Source organism: Triturus cristatus, chromosome 12, assembly GCF_964204655.1.
Source record: "Triturus cristatus chromosome 12, aTriCri1.1, whole genome shotgun sequence".
In the NCBI taxonomy this organism is placed as follows: domain Eukaryota; kingdom Metazoa; phylum Chordata; class Amphibia; order Caudata; family Salamandridae; genus Triturus; species Triturus cristatus.
In genome coordinates this window covers 103,808,410-103,834,746 of record NC_140595.1, presented here as the reverse complement: position 1 = coordinate 103,834,746, position 26,337 = coordinate 103,808,410, and the positions used below count along the sequence as shown (strand labels likewise).

Below are 26,337 nucleotides of genomic sequence, written 5' to 3'. Positions count from 1 at the left end.
TTTTATTGTTTTTATTAGAAGCTGGGGAAACAAATGATATACAGAAAAATGCACACAAGTACATATTTATCCTTGCCTGGAAAATAAAATAGTGCATTTTGTACAGATTATACTGCAATCTCTCTCATGAGGGTGAATGGGAGGAGAAGCAGGTCTCCCAGAAGCATACGCCCCTCTTTTCTCCAGCCCCCTTGGTTGGCATGCGGAGTGGAAGTGGGAACAAGTCTTCAGGAAATACATTTCTGTCGATTTTGTTCACTTGGAGAGAATACGTGGAGAAGTGATCCCTTATCTCCAACAGCAAACAGCCTGCTTGGGCAGGCAGGAAACACTTTTCATGAAGCAAATAAAATTGCTGTAGTATGACATCTTTTTTTAAAAAATAGGTATATAACTATATATGTTTACTTTAAGCTAATATGCGTTTTTCAGAAAACAAAAAATCCAGTTTTTATGACACTCTCCTCTCCTTTCTCCAAAACTATGTTCCAGTTTCAGTCCCATTTTGGGCCCTAAACTTCGGTTTCTTCAACAGCGACGCCTCCCCTCAGCTGCTGGTCCTGATCCACATTATCTTTGGTGGAGCTGAAGGTGGTTGAGGGCATGAAAGGAGTATGATGTGGTGGGGAAAGATTGAGGCCAAGCCTGCCTCTGCGTGCTCTTCTTTCAAATCCCACTGTGGAATTCAACAATGCAGAAGAATCTTCTACAACCTCGGTAAGACCTGGAGGAGAAAAAATAAACATTGTTAAATACTTGGTCTTTGATGCAGTAACTCCCATTTTGCTTTACCCAACACCATCTTTAGGCAGAATCTGAAAGGTTAGCCACAAGCTCTCCATCTTTATGGTGAGCCAGCCCAAGTGAGCCCATGTCCTTTATAGGTAGGTTTTAATCTACAGTATCTACAGTATCAAAACAAATGCACAGGAAGGATAGCATCAGAAGCACATTGCTCATATTACACTTGGTGGCAGGTCATGTTCTTACAATGACTGCCATTGATTATGAGATGGTCCAGCCCAAAAGCTTGTATATTGCTCATTCACACCGCACAATCCAGTGTAAACTGTTTCACCAATGCAAGGAGTAGCCCTAATGTCAAAATACACATCTCTTAACAACAAGGGGTTAAACTGGGTTCCAGATGCAAAACAAGAGGCTATCGTACTCTTTTGCCTCATCAGCTGCCAAATGCCCTTGGGACTCTACCACAGCCCAATGTTATTGATGCGGAGTGAAGAAGAAGAGCAGAGCTCCAGATCCGCATCTGAAGGGGCAGACGAAAAGAAACTGGCATCAGCACACATGCGTGGTGCTTATGTGCAGCTCCGTTCATCACTACTGAAGTTGCTCATACCACCTACCGGTGAGCAGGGGAACTGCTTTTTGAGTTTTCCAAGTAAACTCTGGGACTTTAGAATAGGCACAAGTTCAGGAATCTGTAGTAAGTATCCACTAGTTTCCAAAATTATTTGTCAACAAGTTAAGCTTTCCAATTATGGTAATTTTCTTAGTCCTGCTTACGATTGCACTGACGTGTTTGAGTGCTAGATCTCTTAGCACCACCCACACTTTTCCAAAAGAATTCATTTCTCAAAGAATTCAATCAAATAATTTAGCATTCTGTAGCCTATCAATTGACAACCCATGATCTGAAGGCTTTGAAAAGCAGTGAAGTAACAGTTTTTCCTAAAAGTGAGAGAGAGGCTGTAATACTAAACCAATGTCATTTACCAATTCCTAAAATGATTTGTTGTGAAGCAAAGAAATAATCTGGAACCCAACATAGTACTATTTTATGAACTTTTCTAAGACGACATTCTCAGGACACGTTTTGGCTTGAAGTTGTGCTGACAATGGAAGTGGCTTAGGTCTTTGTTAAAACTGTAAGGTTCTAGTAAAGATCAAAGTGTCTGTGGTCAAGCTTTAAGTATCCTAAAAAAACATAAGATGCATGCTTGTTATTTTTGCTGTGCTTTAGAAATAATTCCATTTGGTTTCAACTTAGAGTCAACACAGAAGTCTTCTTACCGTCCTCAGCTACTGACTCTGACTGCAAGTCTCTTGTGAAGGAAGGATCGCCTTCCCCGTTGGGACTGTGAAGGTTTGCCCTCTGTGTGTTGAGCTCCTTCCCTGTGTCATGGACAAATGGACCGTCCTCCGAAGCGGCTCCTCTAAAATACTTCATTACCCCCCTGTGTGGGGCTGTCATTTCCTACAATGGTCAAAAAGAAAAGGTCATGACAAAGAATACAACATGATTCGACTGAAGATAATGTACCACATTTACAGGATCTTTAGTACAACTGAACTTTGAGAAGAAAACATATTAATTTGAAAAGGGAAATGTTGGGAAGGATGGTAGATTAGACAAGTTTAACAGAGTTTAATTCCCTCCATCCCATACTTTCAAAGTTCTCTCTATTTCTCTAATGATAAGGGACAATGGAAGTTACTGTCCTCTTAAAAGGGGGGTGAATGGAAGTCTCAGAGAGGATGCAACTTTTGGATGCAGATTTACAAAGGAGGAGCTGCTGTGTTAGATCTGCTGCATAACTTTATTTTCTGTTCTTATATAATCTGAGCCCCTGATATACCTGTTAAAAAACATTTTTCCATAGATTTTCATTTTTGATTTGTGTTTTTGGATCATTGGGGAAATAATTAATCTTTGGCAGACATTGCTGATCCAGGCTGAATTTTTCTGGAGGACATTTTTAAATATGGCGGATATGTTGCAATGATGATGCAATATTTCAGGAACCATGAGGCCTATATACTTCATTTTGGTGTCAAAACATTGGTTTTGAGGGACAAGTAGTCTTATAGAGACAAAAAAAAACTCCTCAGAGCAGCCCTTCTATCATTTTCCAAAATGGCGGCTATAATAAGGAAGAAGAGACATATAAAAGTATGAAACAAATAATAATGGTTTTTAATCCTATTATGTAGACACCAAACAATGTTTATGATCTGAATATGAAATAAAATTATGTTTATCACTTCCGTTTTAGACACATTTTCATAATTCACTTTATTTATTTGTTTCAGCAATCGCTTGTGGTTTATTAGCAGAATGTTGAACATTTGAGAAGAGCATATCGACAGGGACATCTTATTATAGGACAGGTATTGAAAGAACATGTATGTGTAAGTTCTGTGGGTAGAGGCTTTAGAAGTTTGTAGGTTTTAGAACCCTATCAATATCTTCCCAACCAAATTCACACAGATCTTTCTCTACATATGCATGATCAAAAATATTTACACATCTTCTGATCAAGTAGAACGCTCTTTTAATGTGCCTGCGCACAGAATATGACATTGGTGCAGGTCACTTAGCGGCACTGATCTCTTGAACTTACTGTACCAAAGATCATCAAATGTGTGACAGTCAGAACTCGCTTTCCACACACATACAAGATATTTTCCACGTCTTTAAAGTCACATTCTTCTTCTGTCTCATAAAATCCCTTCAGGAACTTCACAGATTCAGCAGTTAAACTCCAAGCTTTGTTCCAATTTTGCTCATAGCATAATCACCCGTAAGAACATGTGCCTTGATAAGAACACTGGCTTTCTCTGGGTCAAATTTCTTGTACAGAATATCAAGTGCAATTAAGTGTCTTTTTTCTCCTTTTCCATACCATATCAATAACTCTGACAATCCTTGAATTATGCTCAATTCAATTATAATTTCAATCCATGTTCCAGGACATCTAATAGACATGACTTTATATTGTTATTCACATATTGTTTGGTCACAAAATTGGCTAGTCGCACAGGCTCGGTCATTTCAAAGTGGTTTCCTTGCTGCTGCATGAAATGAAGAAGGCAGTCAACATGTTAAAACGTTCTCCTCTCTTTCCCACGAGTTTGTGGTGAGGAACAGTTTTCACAATGGTCCATTCATTTTGCATTTGTCATCTTTCTGGAAACATTGCAAATAGAAAGGACTTCATGGTAAACTAGCTGCCATTGAGTAACATAGTCACTTTTACGAGTCTGACCAATAATTCTGTTGGAGCTTTACTGTGATCTCGGGATCGTCTGTTCCAGGTTCATATTTGGAGTAACAGCATTAAACTTTGCCTCTGTCTTTCCCTACAAAATGTATTTGGATGAATTTTCTGTTGAGGTGTAGTTTTGCCACCTCTAGCTTCTTCACTCTTTGCATATACCAGGACCCATATCTAATTGTAGTGTATGCAATCGTATTTGTGAAACACAGTAATCAATGACTCCATAGTCTTGACATGCAGCTTCTAATCATTTTCCTGATCAGCATGTACCACGTTTGTAATTAGAGCTATCATGTCTAAAACATTTCCACAGTACTTTCAAAGTTCTGATTTTTCTTCACAATCTTTGACAAACTCTATGAACTTGTTTTTCAGGTTTTCTGATTCTGAACTGAGTGTATTGAACATTACCTAGCTTTGCATTATGTCTTTTGAATGAAGTGTACCCTGTGCCTTCTTCACTTCTGACATAGGATATGCAAAACTTAAATTGCCTTTCTTGTTCCAGAAAGCATTCCAATGCAATGTTTCTATAGCCTCAGATACGATGAGCATACCTTGTAACAAACAAACATAATGAGTTCTGGACAGTTTTGCTTCCAAAGATTTGAGCCTCCATAAGTGCATTGTCTATGCCACACCCACTGAGATAACTTACTGCACACTGCAACACAACTTTTGTCATGTGGAAAACACCCGTCATTGGATAAAGATCATCAAATCCTACTTGATTGCTCATAAAAATGTCAGCTACAATACGGAAAACACATTAATCACAGACAATTGTCAGGATAGGCTGGTCTTCAAGCTGAACACGCACATTTTGAAAATTATTTAGAGCTGTGTATACTGTTGTGTAGTTTGTGACTGGGGATGGTATTACTGGTAAAATCCCAGCCTTCTTCAGTGGGACAGTATTCTGGGAGATCAGAGCATGAATTCCAGCCTACTGAGGAACTGGCTTTTCTTTATCCTTCATCTGCACCGAATAATTGATATGATAAAGTCAGTTAAATCAGCTTTGTGGACCGCAGCATCAGGTCGAAGAAGATACATGTCCTCAGCCACTTTGAAACGTTGTGGTAGACTGGGATGTGAGGATGGCTTGCACTGATTGCAAAATCAGTGAAAGCCATCATCACATCCCAGTCTACCACGAAAGTAGCTCATTTTTTTGTTAGACTGACAAAAATAATTCTGCTATTGCACATTCTGACCAGAACAATCTTAATTTCATTCTTGTGGATCAAAACAGTTTTATCAATGTTGACCATTATTTCTCCGATCTCACTGAGTGTGAACCCGTAGCCAGCACTCAGGAGTGGCTTTAAAACGTAATTTCCTTTTTCAAAGAGTGCAAACTTAACTGAAGGCTGGCTGTTACATTGCTGCTGGGAGCTCATCGTACATTCATATTTTCGAATGTACGCATGCATGCAGTTCCGGTGGGCATACAAATCCACTGCAAATACATTCACTTTGCTGTTTAGAGCAGATATTCGGCTAAAAACTTCATTTTGGAAGAAACCCGCTGCAGTTAAAAATATATTTGCCCTTTGGTATTCACATACTCTGTACTTTGTTCTTTCATTATCCCTAGTGTCCATGTTCTGGCTAAACCACAGATAACACATTGAAGGACCTCTGCTTTTGTGATCAGTTGTTGGAGGTGGACGAGGGATAGCCATTAATCTTCTAAGTGGATGGCTATTGGGTTTGGTTGTGGTCGCTTTCTCAGAAAACTCAAATTCTTGTTGTGATTCACCGGTTTCTGCTATTTTTTGACAAAAAAAATTCCAGGATTTTTTTCATTGTATACGACTTGCAGAATTTGTTGTTACAATGATAAAATATTTGATCCTCTTCACCCAACAGTTTTAAACTTTTGTGAACTTTTGCTTTGCAGTATTTCTGAAGCAACTCGAACTCTCCTCTGTCCAGCCGTAGTGGATGTTAGATTTTCTTTTGGATCAGTTTGGCATATGACTCATTTTTTGTTGTTGAATGAGTCCTCAGATTTTGTAATTAGCAACACTGTCAGGAGGTAAAGATCCTCTGCTACTACTTCCTTTGCTCATGTTTACGAATTTGAATCAACAGAAAAACCAAAACAGTATTAAAATAGATTACCAATATGGCAGCTAAAACACATCATTTTAGATCCAGCATTTTGGAAAATGGTGGAATGTTTGCTCTGAGGAGTTATTTTCTATCTCTATAAGCCTACTTGACCCCCTAAGCCTATGTTTTGACATAAAAATGAAGGATATAGGTCTCATGGTTCCTGAAATATTACATCATCACTGCAACAGAGCTGCCATTTTAAAAAATGGTATCCAGAAAAATTCAGACTAGTTCAGCAATGTCTACCCAAGCTAAATTACTTCTCTAATGATACAAAACACAAATAAAAAATTAACATTCCTGGATAAAAAAAAATTATGGAGGCATTTCAAGGGGCCATGCCTATGTAACAGTAAGAGATTGTTCTGAGAATCTACTCGCCCTGACAGTCGCAACCTTGAAGATCCTGTGGTCCGGAGCGGCTTTTCATAGTAGTGGCAGGTTTGTCCAGGGATATGGAGGAATGCTGTACTTGTTCCCATTTGGGCCAGTGTTGTGAAAGAACAAAAAGGCAGCACGTTACAGAAAGGAGCAGATGCTATGCCAATGTATATTGTTCTGGGGCTGCCATCCAATGTTTAATTAGTTTTATTTTTTGTGAGAAGGGGCATTAAGAGACTTGAATTACCTTGAAGAGGCATGTTATCTCTATTCTATTTGGAACAATTGGAAATACACAGTTTGTACCTAACCTTTTTATGTTTATTGTGTAAACATTTTATGAAATCAAACTTGCATCAAAAATGTGTAATTGTATTCATTCTTTTGCAGGCTGCTATCATAAATGTGATTAGTCATGCAAACCTAAAAAACAATAAGGACAAATCACAAGGGCAATAGCTTGTTCTCCTAGTAATCTCCGTGGAGAAGTGTAAGTAGTGAACAGTCCTGCCCATGTGTCACATTCTGTTGCACTTTCATAAAATACATCCAATAAACATTTTTCATTAGAAAAGCAAACTTTTCAAAATAAAAGCACACATTTAGCAGCCTGTTTGTAGTCCATTTTGTCCAAATTTGATTTTATTTGAAAAAGTAGGCAGTTATTCTTCAAAACTATCAATCGTTTCAGAAAAGTGTAAAGAAAGGAGGATGTTACTTACCCTGTAAGCATCTATTTGTAGTGTTTAGTGTGGCAGATTAACATACTATGCACACTCCTACCATCTAGAATAGGGCCCGGACCGTGCAAGTTGCTTTTGCAAGAGAAAGTACATCATCTTTCCTCCCCCTTGAGGTATTGCGCATGTTCCACGGCTCCTTTTTAGATCATGTTTTTCCTCCGTGCCATATACGGAAGGAGCATACAGTTTGCTAAGTTAGCTTTGCTGTATAACATGCTGTATGTGTGTGTATATTTGTCTGCATCTAATACCTGCTGGGGAGGTGAGAGGGTGCATGTGAATCTGCAGCAGCACACGCTACGAAAGATTCTTACATGGTAAGTAACATACTCCATTCGTAGCATGTGTTGGCTAAGACTGTAAAGCAGTACCTTGGTCTTGGTGGCCTTAGGCATGAGATTATGTGCTTCCTAGAAATAATGTTCGAAGGACTGTTTGTCCAACTGGAGCATATTGTTTGGCTCATACATCCACACAGTAGTGTTTTGTAAAAGTGTGTGGGTTTATCCATGTTGCTGCTTCACAGGTGTCAATGAGAGTGATATTCCCAATGTATGCCATTGTGGCTGCTTTATTCCTTGATGAATGAGCCCTTGGCATGGTTGTTAATGCTCATTTTGCTTTGGCATAGCAAATGTGTATGCATGTGATTATCCATCATGCTGTTCCTGATTTTTATATGGCTTTACCTTTACATAGATTTGAGAAAGATGCAAACAGTTGCTGTGTTTTTATGAATGGTTTTGTGTGTTCCAAATAGTACAGAAGTGCACGTTTAACATCAAGTGTATGTAAAGCATGTCCTGCTGCAGTTTCTGGATTTTGGAAAGAAAACTGGTAACTCTAAAATTTGATCTAAATGGAAAGGTGATACACCTGTTTAGGCATTGTGTCTTTTGAAAGGGCTCAACTTTGCTTGATTAAGGCGCTGACGGTGCCTTCCATAGGGACGAACGCAACCTGGATCGCGAGTAGCATAGCGCATGGCACGGCCAAGTGCAAGCGTGCTCGGATGAATGCCGGTGGGACATGCAGGATTAGAGAGTTTGAAGAGCTTCGTAGTTGTGCTTTAATTAACCCCTAATTTATGAGAGGGAAAATATAAGAAATGGACCGGCACTTACATGAGGGGTGCCTGATGGATTGGAGCACGTTTGCAGGCTGGGCCGAATTTAGTTATATGCAGCTGCCGTACGAGTGTCAGAGGACGCAGGTTGCCATTTGGGATTGGGGCAGTGTGGCCTTTCATAAGGAGAGGCCAGGCAGTGATATTTAGGGATAGTTTAGAAGTGTTTTTTTAGTCAGATTCAGCTTGGTGATGAGAGAAGCAGAAGATCTCTGGTAGTTGAAGTCCAGAGATATTTTGGAAGAGTGCTATACATTAAGTTGAAGGAAAGATTTTGGATTCCATGGATAAAATTTAGACTGGTGAGATATATTCTGTCAGAATGGAAGGTAATGGTGCATCAGAAAGGAGCATTGAGGATAAGGTCCAGGAATGTGTCAGGTAGTTTCAACCTTGGCAACCCAATTAGGGAAGAAAATAGATGATTGTATGGAAAGTTTGGAACGGAAATTTGGGAGCAGGAATGAGGACAAGCAGCTCTGGTCAGTTGAAGGCTACGGATAAGGCGGCTGGAGAGAGTGGTGTTTGTAAAGCGACTCAGTAAAAGAAGTATAGGCAAAAAGAGAAGGGCTTAAAGACAAAAGGAAAGTACAATTCGGGGGGGAAACTTGAGTTGAGTGAGAAGGTTATGAAGGCCAGTAAGAGGGATCACAGAGGGGTGGCCTGTGATGACTCCTCCAGCAGGGCGGGGGGCATTGTCATTTTGTGTTCATCTGATTTAGGAGACAGGGAGGATGAGGAATAGAAAGGAAAAGAGTAAAAAAAAAAGAGAAAGTGGAAAATAAACAGGTGGAGCAGGTGAAGGATCCCTTGAGGGATTATATGTTGGGCCCACATTCCATACAGCATCCATTACCTTGTCAGTAGCTCCCAGCACAGCATGTGGCGGAATAATTGGAGTTCTGGATTAGGCGGGAGATACCTAAGGAAGTCAGAACATGACTTTGCTCTGAATGTCCAAGGCCATCTCTGGCCAATCTTTATTGTTGATGCTGGATCTAGATTCTAAGATGTTACACTTCTTGAACAAATCAGGGAGAGATCCAAGTCTGGAAAGGGGATGAAAAGGATGTCAGGATTGCCTTCTAGGTGTATGTGGGCTCATAACAAAGATGTGTGCCATGTATGAGGAGACATATTTACAGGAGACTGGTGTGGATGTTTTGGTGCAGAGCATACGACAAGTCTCTTGATGAATATTGAGCCAAAGTTAGTGGAGCAAGCAAGTAAGAAGACAGGTCAGGAGGCTAAAGCCCTACTTTTGGAGATAAGTTTGTGAAGGAGATGGCAAAGTATTGACGTAGCCCAGATTTCATCTGGAGTCAGGCATTGCTTTATTTTTGTGCTTCGGGCAGACCGCATTTAAATTGACGCAGACTTTGGTGCAGGCGGAAAACACATGGCACATGAAACACGAAATGAGGCCTAGTCAAATGCTTATTAAAAGTAGCACTTTTGGTGCAAAGCACAGTGAAAGACATAAAATGAGGCCTGGTCAATGCTTTCAGTCTGAAATGCTTGTGCTGAATTAACGTGTTTTGCAGTGAAGAGAAAACTAGTGATTTCAGTGGCTATTTTAGCTTTGAGGATAATCATAGAATGTGTGTTCTCTCTTCCCAGCTCTTTTCCCTTATAAATTACACTCCCTGTTTCCTGTCTCAAGAGACTTTGGCTTTGTTGCATATTTAGACAAATACATATTCAGTTCATAACACATCTTTTTATAATGTGTATTAAATTAACCATGCACCATCACTGCACGTGGGGCTAAAGCATTTTGCATGAAAAGCTATCTAAAACATTAGAGCATGTTGCTATGAGTATGTATTAACTGTGTGTGCTTTGAAAGTTTGCACTGGTGCATGTTTTATGCTATGTTGTACATTGCGCATTTTTGCATGTTGTGCACAAATAATAGAAAAGCTGCTTTAAACTAATAGCTTTTGCTAGGAAAATAAATGATACAACGTATTAGCATGGGGGAGATAAACAGAAAGGGTTCTATTTCGTAAATGAATACTATTTTTGGGTTTGTTTTATTTTTGGGCCTAAGATAAAATGGCTGCCTGTGAATCCAGCAAGGCTGTGAAATTATATTAAATGAGAGAGCATGCGCAGAAAACAGCTACATACTGCCAAGTGCCTTGAGTGAAGACCTAGTTCAAGGACACCGTAAACTTTAAATTCTTGTAGTCCTGCCAATGTACCAGTGTTTGTGGAATGTGCTTATCCTGCGTGCGGTGTGACAGGAAAAAAGGAAATAGACAAATATTTTTCCTATTAAATGGTGCTGAAATATATGATTGTATTTATCATTAACGTGTTTTTTGTTAAAACCGGATTTGCAATGAGAACAGGATGGTGAGACCCTCATGTCATCTATGCTAACCAATCAGTGCAAACTTTACTGAAAACCGCAACATTATTTGTGTAGTCAGTCAAGAATTAGAGTATAAATAATGACCTCTTTGGAGGCGTGTTTTGCTGCTTGCTGTTTTTAGGAGGAGGAGAGAGGAGAGGCAGCAGATGAGGCCAGACATCATATGGGTTAGGTACGTGAAACGTCGCGGGTGCAGACTGGGAGGAGATTTCGTCCGAGGAGAGACAGAGGAAGGTGGGGTGGCTTTTTGCTCAATTTTTCCTGAACGCCAGGCAGGACAGTAGTCAGATAACTGAAGCCTTTGAGAGAGAAGGAGGGGCTGCGTCTGTGGGGGCTATTTTGCAGCTCCTGAGACAGAGGCAGATGAACAGCGCAGAGAGGCAGAGAGAGAGCTGGGAGGATCAGAACAGGTTTAGATTTTAGGTGCCAAACTTTAAATTTCATGCTTTGACTAACTGCTTTTGAAAAGATGCAGTTGTCCTATGCATTTATTTCTCTTCATGGGAGATTTTTGCCATTATTGATTATTGATTAGCCTTGGAAGACTCACTCTTTTCTTAGAAACTCTTTAAGAGTGATATTTTGCGCCACGTTTTCTTTTCTACATGTGATGCTTTATATGCAGACTGTAATATGTCCTGTATTAATTCTATTTTCCTATTTTCAATTCTGTAACCTGATTGATATTTGACTAATGAATAAAGGGTCAGAGAAACTTAACTTTTGACTAGAAATTAAAAACCTTTAAAATAGTCACAACTCTCTTTATTGACTTAAATATTAAAAACATTTTTGATTTTTCATGTTTATGTAAAATCTCCTGAAGGTAATATACAGTGGCAAGGGTCTAGTACCTTTACAGCGGTAAATGAGAGGTAAATGAGGTTTTGCATTGAGAAATTACCGTGAAATTACCGCTGCATCAATATGCCATTGCATTTAATTCCATACAGAAGGTGCAGAAGGATATTAGAATGGTTTTTGGTGGGGCCGGGAGAATGCAGGGTCGAATCCCCAGCCAATTTGTTGGAATCACATGGATGTAATTCTCGCGTGGATTTAGACCCAGTGGATATCAATCAACATGATATCAGACAGCATTCTATCCCCAGAGGGGAAGAGGAATATTTACAAGAGACAGGAGGGCAAGACAACAAGGTATGTTTAGTAAAAGACCCTTTGTGTACCCCGGTACAGTTGGGTGGCAGACTCACCCATTTTTTGGAGAGATGGAAGGAAATAATGGCAGATCAATGGGTGTTACAAACAGTGGAGGGGTATCTCGATAGACACTGTAGAAATTCCTGTGCAGGAAAGATGTCAGAAGCCTCTAAGATTTTCTAAAACAGAAGAGAGAATGGTAGATCAAGAGGTAAAGAAGCTTGCGAAAATGGGAGCTGTAGAGAAGGCAGGAAATGTAATGATTGGTTTTGTGCAACTTATTTCTGGTCGAAAAGAAGGACAAGGGCATACATTTCAAGGAGTTGAACTACTGGGTACAGTATAATCACTCCAAGATGGAAGGGATTCATATGCTGTGAGAGCTCTTGAGACAGGGAGACTGGTTAACACATCTAGATTTGAAGGATGCTTACTTGACCTTACCAGTTGCCAGGGACCAGAGAGATTTTTTGAGAATCCATTGGAAGGAGATCCTGTGGAGGTTCAAGAATCTTCCATTTAGTTTGACAGGTGATGAGGCCAATAGTGACTTAGCTGCAGATGAGAGGCTTCCGATTGATAGTTTATTTGGACGACATCTTAATTATGTTAGACAGCGAGGAGTTAGCACAGGAGCAAACGGGGCTAGCAGTGCAGTGTTGAAGGATCTGGATTTTGTAGTGAGCAAAGAGATATCATGTCTGGAACTAGCAAAGGAGATGGGATTGTTGGGCTTTCAGATTTAGACACTGGAATGTATGTTGAGGTTACCCCTGGAGAAGGCGAAGATGATTTGCAAGAAAATGTTGATGTACGAATGGATAACTTTGCATCAGATTGCCAGGATGCTAGGGCTGCTGTCTGCGTCAATACAGGCAGTTTTTCCAGCTCATTGCATTATCGAACCCTACAGAGATTGAAGACCAGTGAGTACAGGAAGATGTAGAGACAAAAGGAGAGCTGGAGTGGTGGCTGGGAAATTTGGGAGCTTGGAATGGAAGGGCAATATTTGGTGACATTCAGAAGGTGGGTATAGAGTCGGATGCTAGTCTGTAGGGCTGGGGAGCAAGGTGTGGCTCATTAGCAATAGGGGGAAAGTGGACAGTTCAGGAGAAGGCAATGCACGTCAATTATCTGGAGTTGTTGCCAGTGTCCTTTGTGATCAAGACATTTGTCAGGAACAAGGTAAAATGTTGTGCATTATTAAAAATGGACAATATTTCTGCAGATGGGTATGTCAAGAAGTTGGGGGGACCACGGTCAAATACGTTAGTGGATTTAGCAAGCGACTTTTGGCATTTTTGTCTGAGCAAGGACATTATGGTACAGGCTCAGTATATACCAGGGATGAGCAAAATAATAGCAGATTGGAACTCCAGGAAGTTGAAGCATTTCAGTGATTGGATGCTGAACAAGAGGGTGTTTGGCAAACTCAGCAACAGATGGGGACCGTTAATGTTTGTTCACCAAGAGGGTGAATGCTGAAATTCACAAGTTCTACAGTTGGAGGCTGGATCCAGAGACAGAGGATGCATTTCTGCAGCACTGGGGAAGGGCTCACAGTTATGCTTTCCCACCATTTGCAGAGATACAGAGATTCCTAATGAAAGTGAGAAAAGAGCTAGTGGAAATAGTGTTGATAGCTGCTTTTTGTCCATGCCAGGTTTTGTATCTAGACGTCATGGATCTGTTGATAGATGGTCCAGTTCTTCTGCCGGAGTTCGCAGATCTGTTAGTAAATACGATGGGAGAGAGACTCAAGTTAGTTTTGCAGGGACTGTTGAGGTTGAAGGGATGGTTGATTTCGGGAGAGTTTGGCAGGTTTCAGCTTTATTAGCAGAAACTTTGAAACTCATCAAGGAATCCTGGTCACCAGGAACATCTAAGGCATACAGGTTGGCATTAAAGAGATGGATGTGTTAGTGTGTTCTGTGGAATTTGTATCCCATTTCAGCATCTGTGGTGGAGGTGGTTAACTTTTTGTCAGAGGTTTTCCTTAAGGGGAATTCGTACCGTTCAGTAAATATAAGTAGGTCAGAGATTTCAGCAGGCCATGAGTTCGAGAATAGTGTACCAGTGGGGCAGCATGATGTGGTGAAAAGGTTGTTGAGGAGGGTGCGGTTGAGGACACCATTGGACCCGAAGTATTCATCTTTGTGGAATGTAGATCTTGTTTTGAGAGAGAATTGTATAGTTGGAAAGAGAACACATTTTTGGATTTAAAACATCTGTCATTCAAGTTAGTCATGCTTCTTTGATTGATTTCGTTTAGAAGATTGTCATATTTTAAGGTGTTGGAGATGACATCATGGAGATATTTACCAGGAGGAGTATGTTTCAATATCAGGAAGAGGACTAAGACTATGTTGCAGACTTTTTTTTTATCCAAGACATTTTTTTATAGAAGACTTTGAGTAGTGAGATCCTTGCATTATTATGAGAGACGAACATAAAGTTTGAGAAGTAACGGGGAGATGCAGTTGATAATTTCTTGTAGGTATCCTTACAAGGCTGTATCTCCCCTACATTAGCACGATGGGTTAAGGAAGCGATGAGAATGGCAGGATTTGTTCTTGCAAGCTCTGTAGCACATTCTGCAAGAGGGGCTTTGGCATCCAAGGCTTTAGTGACAGGAGGTGGATTGACTAGTATTTTAGCTGCAGTGGATTGGTCAACAGAATCGGTGTTTACATTTCTTTTTTTATCCATGGAAGGTGCTGTGAGGAATGTTATGGCAAGGCTTGAAACGTGCATAATATTGGCCTCCGTGCCTTGATATAAAATTCAGATGTTCCGCAGCAGGGGTAGGTAGAATATCATGATTTTATTAAAGACACAGAGGCTGATATTATTCAGTCCTGTGTTAAGCCTACCCTTTAATATATTTTATGTGTTTTTGGGGGGAGGTGACCACAGGAAGTAAATAAGAAAGCCAGAGGAGTGTTGGAAGAGGTTTTATCCACCACAGGATGTTCAAGCATGAAGATGTTTAATGTTCCTAATACTGCCAGCAAAAGAAGGAAGATGGCTGCCTGACTTGGGATTATATATGGAGCAGAATGTTAAAAGATTCGTATTCTAATTCTAAGGGGCTCATTAAGATATCAGATAGATCGCCACCGCCTGTATGGCGGTGGCGATCTGCCCGCAGAAAACCACTGCCCGCATATGAATTCCCCCCTTGCCACATTACCGTGGCGAGGGGGGACCCCGGCGGATGGGAAGACTGTCCGCCGGTTTTCCGCCGGTAAGCAATCCGCCCGATTGCCTACCGGGCAGAAAAGCAGTTAATATGGTGCCGGTGTCTGGTAGACACCGCCATCCATATTAGTATGCAGGCGGGGTGTTGCCTTTCCGTGGCAAGCAGGCGTTTTCGCCATTGGGGGCCCATAGAGGGCCCCCAGGGATTCTGGGGGGTGGGGGGTGCACATGGGGAGCACCTATGGTACCCCCTTGCCTTTCAATGAACAATGTGGCAGGCATCGCGCGGTGCCTGCCACGTTGTGCATTGAAACGCACAACCTGCCTTTGTGGCATTGCAGCGGGCGGTGCGCTCTGCACCGCCCGCCGCAATGTTGCAGATGCGCCATGCGCCCGCCAGTGTGGCGAGCGCATACTAATTGGGAGTGCGGGATCGCCGCATATTCAGCGGGCGGTCCCGTTTCCCGAGGGTATGGCGGGCGGACTTTGTCCGCCCGCCATACTAATGGGGCCCAAAGTGTTTGTTCAAGTTGCTGTTGTGAGTTGGCAATAGAGAAGATATTAATATTATTGGCATCCATGTCTTTAATAAAATCGTGATTTTCTACCCACCCCTGCTGTGGAAAGTCTGAATTATGCAGCACGTAGGTGGCAATTTCTAAACACTATGAACCTCCCAAGGCAAGTTGCAAGGAAGTCTACAGCAGGAGATGTCTGGTGTCAGTAGAGGGTTGAATCACAGATTTGCACCTGAAGATTGGTGCCGGCTGAAGCGTATGGGTTACCATTCAAATACATTTCTTATTCGTGTAATATAGGACAAGAAAGGTTTTCTTGAAAATGCAATCCAGTAGGTAAATGTGATGTTCTCCCCTTGTGGGGTGCAGGTGATACATAAATGTTTTGAACAGGATGCTTGAGATTGAGATTTCATAATGGATTGTAATGATGCTATTTTAAAGGACTGACATGACTGAAGTCTTTTCCAAGGCTGTCCAAAATACAATATCGTTTTTTCTTACTGTAAGTTTTCATATATCACAAACTTAATTGAAAGAGTCTGCACAACTAGTACCTTCATTTGTAGAAGACAAAGAATTTGAAAATGCTTTAAAAGCCAATGAACATTCCAACTTTTACATAACTTAGCTGCTCTATGCTCAGCATTCTCAAAAATCTAGCGTAAGAATAAATTGGAGTGTTCATAAAAATCTACCACTAGAATTCTAAACATACTGCTGCTAGATGGCATAGCAATTTTAAAATTGTGAAAATAAGTATGTTTTCGTGGGCTTTAAGGCAATTTGGTTAACGGTGTCATAGATCACAGGCAATCAGTCATTTAACAATCCTATTTTGCATATCAGTCACTCTCACCTTCTGCACGTTAAGCTTCAGTGTAAGCGGCTCCATCATCTTGAAGACCATGTCCATGTCATGAATTACAAGGCTGGAGGCTGGCGATTCTGCAGAAGGTGCAACCTCGGTGCTTCCAAATTGATGTCTGTCTTCACTGGAGTTGATGCGACTGATTGTCGGTGCACTCAAGGTGCTGGGACCAGCCTTACTTTCAGTCCTGTCGGTCGGACAAGTTTTCCCTGCAGGTGCTATGCGGTCACCATCTGTAGAGGAATCAAGGGGTTAGCTGGCAGTGCTTTATAAAAATAATTTCCTGCATTATGCAGTGAAAAATAAAATATACGTGCATCAGTTACGTGGTTTTCTCAAATGCGGTCTATTAAAATCTGAATTTTACTATTCTGCACTCACACCACCAGATATAGTAGTACTTACTATGGTATATCATCTGTGACAATGTCTTGCCTTCCAGAGCAAATATTTCTCCAGACTATCACTACCTCTTAAACACCATTTTCAAGAAGAATACCTTCATGATAAAAGATGTTAAATTAGCAACCAGAGAATTCTAGCAACATCCATAACAGCATAAACTCCCTCTCTATTGCATACCGCAGAACATTTTCCAAGCACATAATATTTCCAGATGACACTACCTGGACACCATGCTAGATAGAAGCCCTGTCTGACCCTCAGTGGCTGCTATGAAAAAAGATATGAGAAGAGTGGGGTACCTAATGGCTAGAGTGAGTTAAAATGACATTTCTTCAATCAGATACAAGAGACACTGACTGGTAAAAAAATAAAAGCCCTGATAGCCTTGGAAATGAACTGCATCATTGCAATCATTTCAGTGAGGTCACCAGGTTGGACCGGATAACAATATGAAAAGGTGTGGCATAAAGTAACCGCACAGCAAGAAGTCCTTAACCATTTCTATAAGATGCTATCACAAATCTATGAGAATTGGCCAAAGCACCCTGTGCACGACTGATTTATGGAAGCTTCCAGTTACATCAAGCTCGCATACCCATGGGTAGGTGACAAATCCCATGAATCCTGACCCGGTCACAGCAAGAAATCAAAGGGCGGCAGGCCACAGAGGGACTAAGAAAGCTCCTCACTATTGTACAAAATTTGCATCCATGCTCTATGAACCACTGACCTCTCTCTTGAAAAAAGTTGTAACAAAGCAATCACCTCAAGCGAATCTAGAAAAAGTAGTCAGAATTCCGAACCCCACTGGAGGTGCATTTACAACAAAAAGTAACACCAGTCATAAATGAATTCAATGACTAAACCATTAAATGTATCTCATTGAAACAATACAATCACTTTTCAAAAGCCTGGAGCATAGCCACAAGATTCAAGGTTAGAAAACAAATACAAAATGTCATAAAATTGCACCAAACATTATCTTACCAGAAAGGTATATTTGAGTGCATGATTTAAGAGGAATGGTCCAAAGTAGGTGAGAAGTTAAGGGTTGAAGTGTAGTCTACACATGAAAACACTGTTATATGTAGCTAAAGGACACATTCGATTTTTGACAGGGTCTCCTATCCACTGCTTCAAGATAGTAGAATAGCCTGTTATTTAAAACTCTTAATGAGTATTCAATATAAATCTTTATTCTGTAAATAAAAAATCACCATAAAAGAATACAGATCAGAGATGATAAAATCAAATTCATTGGTAAAAAAAACAGACATTATGATTACTCACAAAAACACAAAACATATATGTTAGAAATGGGGGTCTCTGGTTGGCAGTGGATGGCCACTATCCAAGCAGGGAGCCTTCTTTCTAAGTCAGAGTGAAGGGCTGCACCCCTTTGACAACCCCTCTCAGAGGCAGTGTGTAAAGCGTTGATGATCATACACAGCAAAAACAGTGAGGAACACTACCAAGGGAGACAACACAGGTAGCTATCAAAAAATAGTTATCTTTATGTAGAGGCTTATCACAAGACCAAATAACGAGGAAACCACAATACTGTACAAAAATAATTCTCTCTGGATGCTGCAAAAATAGTTCCAATGGGGAATGCAAAGCTCAGTTCAGGGCAATGGTCTCTGCGACCCTTTTTACTCACAGTTCTGAGATGTTGTCAAATAATCCACAAAAAATGCAGCATGGGCGGGTTAGCGATGTTTTTCTTCACGCTCTTGGTCACAGCCGCTCGCTAACGGGGGTTAGCGACAATTTTGGGGCCCGCAACCGGGCAGGGCGATGATCAGGCCAGCGAACCCTCAGCGGCAGCGATGCGATGAATTTCCTGATGTTCCGCGGCTGTAGCCATGATTTTCGGTCCGCAAACGCGTGGGCGATGATCAGGCCAGCGAGCCCTCAGAGGCAGCGATGCGATGATTTTCCTGACGCTCCGCGGCTGTAGCAATGATTTTCGGGCCGCAAACGTGCGGGTCGATGATCAGGCCAGCGTGCCCTCGGCGGCAGCGAGGCGACGATCTTCCTGACGCTCCGCGGCTGTAGCGATAATTTTAGGCCCGCATACGTGCGGGTCGATGATCAGGCCAGCGAGCTCTCAGTGGCAGCGATGCGATGATTTTCTTGATGCTCCTCGGCTGCGGCGGCTCACTAACAGGCCTTAGCGACGAAAATTAAGTCTACTGGTCCTGAGACTTCAGTCAGGGGGCTAGTTCTCTCTCTAGCCCATGGGTGATTGCAGGTTCAAGATTAAAAAGTTATCTCACAGCTCCTTTTCCCGCCTTTTTCCAGTCCAATGAAAACTACTGCAGGCCAATCCAGGGAACAGCACACAACACCAGGACAGTCCTCTCCTGCAGCTTTCTGCAGTTCCACAGACAGAGGTTGGTCTTGAGATCCATGGGCAATACAAATTGTAGGGGTTTCAGCACAGATATTTATACCCCAAAAGTCTTTGTTCTCAGAAGCTACAAGTCACTGAACCCAGTTCTGCCCAGCCCTGGAACACTTTGTTTACCAGGCTGCATCCTTCCTTTCAGAAAGAGGGGGTCTGCCCTCAGACGCACAGTGGGAGGTGGAGCCAGCATTCACCTTGCCAGGCACAGCCCTATTCAAGTGCAGGAGCTACCCCTCCCCTCACTCCAAGGCAGATCTCTCTATTCAACCCAGGTCTGACTCAGCCTGCCCTGTCCCTCCAAAACCAGACAGCCAATACACATAACAGCAGAGCACACTGGAAGGCTTAGGCAAGAAAGTACCTACTTTCTAAAAGTGGTATTTTCAAACACAGAATATAAAAATAAACCTCACTAAAAGATGTATTTTAATATTCTGAGCTCAGGCATACTAAATTATTTTTTCTACCATGTTCTATGGGTCAGTTAGGACTATAGAATGTAATAGCCAAACCTCCCATTCTGGCCTATGAAGAACAGGTAGCCATACAGTAGTGAAAAACGAAATTGGGTGTCATTCACTACCAGGACATGCTACACACATCAGAGCATGTCCTACCTTACACATACAATGCACCCTACCATAGGGGTGGCTTACATGATGCCAAGGGAAGGTTCAGGGGCTGGGAAGTGGGTGCACTTCACAGCCAAGATGGCAGTTCTAGACTGCACACAGACACTGCAGTGGCAGGTCTGAGTCACACTTTACAAGCTGCTTCTGTGGGTGGCGCAAATCAGCGCTGCAGGCCCAATAGCAGCATTTGGGTTACCAGCCCTGGGCACACACAGGCCACATTACTAGGGACTAACAGGTAGACCAAATAAGCCGATCAGGGATACACCAATTCATATGTCATCTTTATACAGGGAGCATCCGCGCTGCGGCACTGAATGGCAGTGGCGCAGCGCCCAGAGCATTTATCACCAGAAAAACAGAGGAGGCACAGTGGAAATAAATGGAAGGGAGACTCACGCCAATGGTGCCAGGTCTAACAATATAAAACAATTAATCCGGTCTCGTTTTCCTGGACGCCCAGACAGCTTGTAAAAAAGATAAAACAGTAAAGGTCACATGCTCCGTAGGGAGCGTCTGAAGGTACAAGGCAGGCCTGACTTGTTTAAACTGCAGTGATTTCAGCAAAGGGATTAAGAAACGCTTCCTAGGCCAGCTGAAATAGGAGCAAAACATTATAAAATGGAGCAGGTCCTGCAAAGACACACTGTCACAACCGCAGGGAGCCCTTACCTCAGGCCGTACCCACCCACACGGGGAAGCCAAAAAATGGTGCACTTGATTAAACCTAAACCTGACCAATAAAAACCTACCGTGCTGTGAGCGAACCAGGCCCAAGTATGCTCCATCCCTTGCACAGTTTTTTTAAGAATGTGGCCCCTCACCAATGGCTTCTGAAGTTCTAAACCTTTTTTATCTGATCAGGAGCATTCAAGGAATAATCTTTTAACATTCCCCAAATCGTGGGCAGAGAATGGAATCCGATTCATAAAGGTATCGGCCCTGCCTAGAGATAAAAAGGATGCCTTAACATAAGCAATCCAAGGTATACTAGTTGCCCGGTCCAGCGACAGACAGTCCTCGAGGATCAACCGGCTTAGCTTCAGCTCCACCCTGCTCCAGATCTTAATCCAACACCGGAGCGGGCTTAAGGAGATCAGGTCCGAGACATAATCGAGCCCCAGCTCCGCATGCACTTAATGAGTATTCAATCGCTCTACATATTGGGAAATCTTTTGGTGATACTGAAGACAATAGTGATGGTGCTTGCCGAGTAAGATAGTTGAGGAAATAAACATCCCAAAAGTGTAAACTCAAAAGAAATATTCCAGAAGATGGTTTAAACACCATCACTCTCCTTCATATTTAAGCCCTCTGGTTCGTGTTTTTACTGCGGAACTTACACACAAATATTAAATGAAGGAAAATAAATTCTTCCTGAAGGATACACACACTGTTTGTGTCAATACCTCCAAGCAAGAGCAAGTCATACTTTAATGCTGTGGGATCCACTGATGGAAATCCGCTAGTTGCATAATGTGAAGTGACCTTGAGTCTATGTGTGTTAGGTGAGCCACGCTGCTAATGTTCATATGGATACAGTAATCATAATAGGCTTCTTCCACTGTGTTTACATTCAGTTTCATTCACTCCACTAAACCAAAAGCAGGATAAGGTAGTTCTAGCTCTGACCTTCGTTTTGTTCGCACTGACTACCTCGCATCATTTCCAACTCTCGTGACCAGAAAATGAGAATGTGATTACCAGCTAAGTTAGCTCCGCCTCCCACATTCTTCAGTTCGGTTTCTGATTGGTGGCTGTCTGGTAATGGTATGATGGTATTATTGCCCACCATCACAGCTGTGCAGAAAACACCACAAAGGAAAAGGGAAGGGGGTTTGTGGGTGTGCAGAGAAGAAGAGACAATATGAAAAAAGTGAGAAGAAAAGAGACAAATAGAAAAAACGATTAAGAAAGGGATCAGACCAAAACATTAATGAAATTGTAGTCACCTAAAAGTTGGTTAGTAGCCAATTTCCAATGATTTGCCAAGATTGAAAGTTTTTACAGAATAAAAAAAAAAAAAAAACAAAGCCCAAAACACTATATTTGTGAAGTTAAATAGGATTGCCTAAAGCCCTATTACATTACAGCACCATGGAATTCAATATAAATCGAACTTTCTCCTCTAATAAAAAAAGAGGTGCACACAATACAGAAGATGGTTAAATTATAACTTAAAAGCTTCACCAATAGGAAGATATTTCCGATGGTATTTCATGCGGCCAAAGAATGAAAGGGGCGCCACTTCCATCAACAACTAATGAGACACTAGGGCATTTGTCTGAATCACTTGCAATGCTTGTCTGCCATCTTCAACATCACACCAAGGAATTTGCCTTTCATATTCCTTACTCCCGACTGTGCAGGTCTTGCTGTGGGCATCAGCTGGTGGGTCATGTGTGTCTCAGAAAGTCAGTAAGGCATTTACATTTGAGTATTTTATTTTTCATGAGCGGTGGTCATGCACTTCACTCCTATTGTGCTGTGCTTGGTGGATGGATGAATGGATCCATGAATGGAGCAATGGCTGTGCTGTGTATTCCTGCACTGCTGCCGCCTGACTTTTACCCATCCTATGTGCATGAGTAGACACGGGCTGCCAGTGCAAGCAATGATCCCATTCACTGTATAGAGGGGAGTGTTTACCGCTGCATCTGTGCTCTACAATCTGTACTTGTGAGGAAAGTTTGGCTAATGTAATTTGCTGCAACCATCTTGTGCATTAAAGGATAAGGGCCCCGCTGCTACCTGTCGGTGTAAGGGAGAGGGCACTGCTGCTGCCTGTGCTGTACCTGTTATGTGTGTCTATGTGTGTGTGTAACTTAAGCTGCTCCGAGCGTGTTTAAACCCAGTAAAACATCACTTCCCTTCCTCGAGCGTCATCTGTACCCGAAGGAGTGAGGAATTTGCTCAGAACTGTGCAGAAAACAGAGGACAGGCAACTCCCTCTTGTGCTAGGACAGCTTCCATCCAAGGGCCTTTAGGAACAATTTTCAAGTGGGACAAATCTTAATGATCAGCAGGAACTGCACTGACGTAGCAAAGTTTAAGGTACATGGAGAGACGCTCGGCACCCATTTGTCCCAGAGATCGTCCCCTGACAAACTCATATACACAGTGGCCCAAAGGGACCAGGAATTAGAATAGAGGGGCCCTCCTGGAAACACATCCTAAATGCCCCATGGACAGGCTTGTTTGTGTCAGTGCCTACAGTCGCTTCACCAATACCATCAAAAGGCCCACAACTAAGAACGGATCTATCCTCAATACAGGGGACAAATTATATCAGCAATGTGTCCAGAATCACACTGTCCAGATCTGCTCCCGACCTGAAACTACTGTACTTTTCTGCCCTGTCATCACCGATTCCAGTGAATTGAAGCATACAGATTTTCACTCTGTCTATATTACACACACAGTTCTTCACTAAGTTAATCCTGCATTTCTGTCCAAGGATATAAATGTTGTACTTGTCGCTCTCATTACTGAAAAACCTCCTCCAAGTCCCTCATCAACGTTCCAAAGACAAATGCGTACGCAGGCAAACTGATGAATCATCTGCACTAGTCCATCAGAAGACCTGGGTGTCTACAGCATAAGCATCCAGTCAACTGTCCCGCCGCGTGTTTATTTGGTGACAGCCATGAATCCTGGAGAAAATACTGTGTTCAAGAAATATATTTAATATACCGTGCTGTAACAGCAAGAACAAGCTTTCAATCTTAGCTAGAAGGTAAACTATAGGGTCAGCAAAACATTTGGAGAACTTTCTTTATTTCAAGTAAAGTAGAGTCTAAGGGCCTCATGTAGGTAGCCTAATACCGGTCGGTAACGGCCGATTTTCGGTAAATATACCGTTACCGACCGGTATTTAGGCTTTTGTTATGTAGGGGGATCATTTCTGTATTCGGTAATTTACCGAATCGGTAAAATTACCGAATCGGTAATTTTACCGATTCGGTAAATTCCGAATACAGAAATGAGATGTAGGGGGAGTGTGTGGTGGGTGTGGGGATTCGTTATTTACCACCAACTGAAAGTTGGTGGTAAATGACGAATGTCTGAGTAAATGCATCATTTGGCCCGTATATGTGTGCAATGTGGCAGACACACATGCCCTTAGGGCATGTATGTATGCCACATGTGCACACATGCAGGAATCAGGGGTGCAACAGGGTGTCAATGTGACACCCTGCCACCCTTGATTGAGCTCCCCCCATTACCGAATCGGTATTTACCGATTCGGTAATGGTAACTGGCTTCCCATTGATTCCTATGGGCCTCCTGGCCCATAGGAATCAATGAGATACAGGTTACCATTACCGAATCGGTAAATACCGATTCTATAATACCGACACTTACCGAATCGGTATTTTTTTACCTACATTGCATTTACCGATTCTAAAATACCGAATCGGTAAAATTCGGTATTTTAGAATCGGTAAATGTAATTTACCTACATAAGGCCCAAAATCACAAAAACAAGAACTATTTTCAAACATGCTTATATCTCTGTACAGTGTGCAGTTGCTCCAAACAGTTCTCTGGATGAGAGGGGATCAATCATTAATTACAACTCTAATCCATTTTTAGAACATTGGAATGTTGAGCGCTCCATAGAAAACAATGGCATGCTCTGGGCTTCTAATGACAGGTAGAAGCTCAGAGCATCAACATTCCAATGTTTGTTCACAGCAACAGCTGTGAACAAAGGCCGGTCGGAGCCCGAGGGGATTTCAACCCCCATGGGCTCTGTGAGGTCTTTCACGAATTAGAACATGCGCTCTAGGGGCAGAATGCTTTAAGAGCCTTAGAGCCCTCCGTAGCGGGCTCTACCGGCCATTAAAGGGCCGCTCCCATGTTAAAACCCCAACGCTGAAGCCGGCCTTTAATGGCTGGTAGAGCCTACTACGGTGGGCTCTAAGGCTATAATGGATGGAATCGATAACCCTAGGAGTTAACATGATGACTCCACCCTCTGCAGAGTAAGCCCTTCACAATGGCTGCCAGCCAAAGTAAGCCTTTTTGAATAAATTTCAAGCAGCAAACTCTAGACACAAATGAAATCAAAATGTGACTGTTATTATTCTAGCTCACTATCTGATCAGATGAGTTAGCATGTGAAAACCTCCCAGCCCCATCGTCAGTGTGCCACAGTCATCTCAGCCTGAAGTTGATCAAAGAAACAGCTTTGATTGTGTGATTATACGATACCAGTATAAGGACGCCTTAAATAGATTGTTCTATCTCCCAAAATCAACTACCAAGCAAAATGAATCTGCAACATTTAAGAGCAAAAACCAGTTTGGAAGGAGAACGTATCCCTCATTACTATCTTTGATCCAGAAGCAAAGGAGTCATCACTGGGAATAAGCCCATAAAATAGACAATTAAAATATTGCAATAAAACACATTAAAATCAGCATTCATAATTAAAATGCAAATAAGTAGAGCATCAATTGAATCATCGGAATTCATTTAGCAAACTTATAATAATGTAAAAACATCAGAGTAAAACATGCAGATGTAAGTTATATTTAAAATCAATGAGCAAACCGATACATAGAGGCAAATTATGTCTTCCAGTTCATAATAGCAGAGCATCCAGTTGGCCAAAGATTTAAAAGGAGGAAGAGTGTCCCGTCATACGAGTAAGCATGTCCTCCATCCCCCACGGTTCAGCTCCATGCAGGACTACTGACTGTGCCTTGGCCCTGTAAATGTCTACGACTACGGACACTGGTTTTGGTGCAGTGGCTTTGTAACACTTGGTAATACAGGGCGATCCATGAGTCAATGAAAGCTCAGATTTCAATAATTGGGTTTCCAATTAGTAGATGTGTGAAACCTCACCCCTAGATAGTCAAACTGATTAACCTGCTGGAGCTTAGCTCCGCACATATAGAAAAAACCCTACTGTGGGATTTGTACGTGTTTAGAGACAGGATCTTGGTTTTGGAAGCATTTACTTCCATGCCCCTAGATTCGCAGTACTCAGAGAAACTATTCAACAGGTTCTGCATAACCATGGGCATTCAAGAGAGAAGGAAAATCATCAGCAAATAATAATATGGGTGTTGGCCAACCCCCTATCCTGGTGCAGTCACGGATGCAAATTAACAAGTGGTCCACCAGGTCATTCATATAAAGGGAGAATAGTGTTGGGGCGAGGACGCACCCCTGACGCACTCCTTGTGCGGTGGGTATGCGTTCAGCGAGCTCCCCATTAACCCCCATCTCACCTGTGCATAGGTCCCCTCATGTAGTCTCTTAAGGATGTTCAGCAAGCAAGGATCAATGCCCAATCTGGATAGGGCGAGACACAAACTACATCTTGTGACCAGGTGAAACATGGCCCTT

The 26,337-nt window shown here is 42.0% G+C and overlaps 1 protein-coding gene across 1 annotated transcript in view; it reads right to left on the bottom strand.

The window, feature by feature from the left end:
- Positions 1-512: 512 nt before the first annotated feature.
- LOC146772750 (rho guanine nucleotide exchange factor 11-like) overlaps positions 513-26,337 on the bottom strand; it is a 222,653-nt gene continuing 196,828 nt past the window's right edge. The window contains 5 exon segments of the mRNA XM_085637028.1: positions 513-724; positions 2,035-2,218; positions 16,516-16,781; positions 16,784-16,810; positions 21,679-21,774. Of these exon segments, the coding sequence (XP_085493154.1) occupies positions 513-724; positions 2,035-2,218; positions 16,516-16,781; positions 16,784-16,810; positions 21,679-21,774 (785 nt within the window).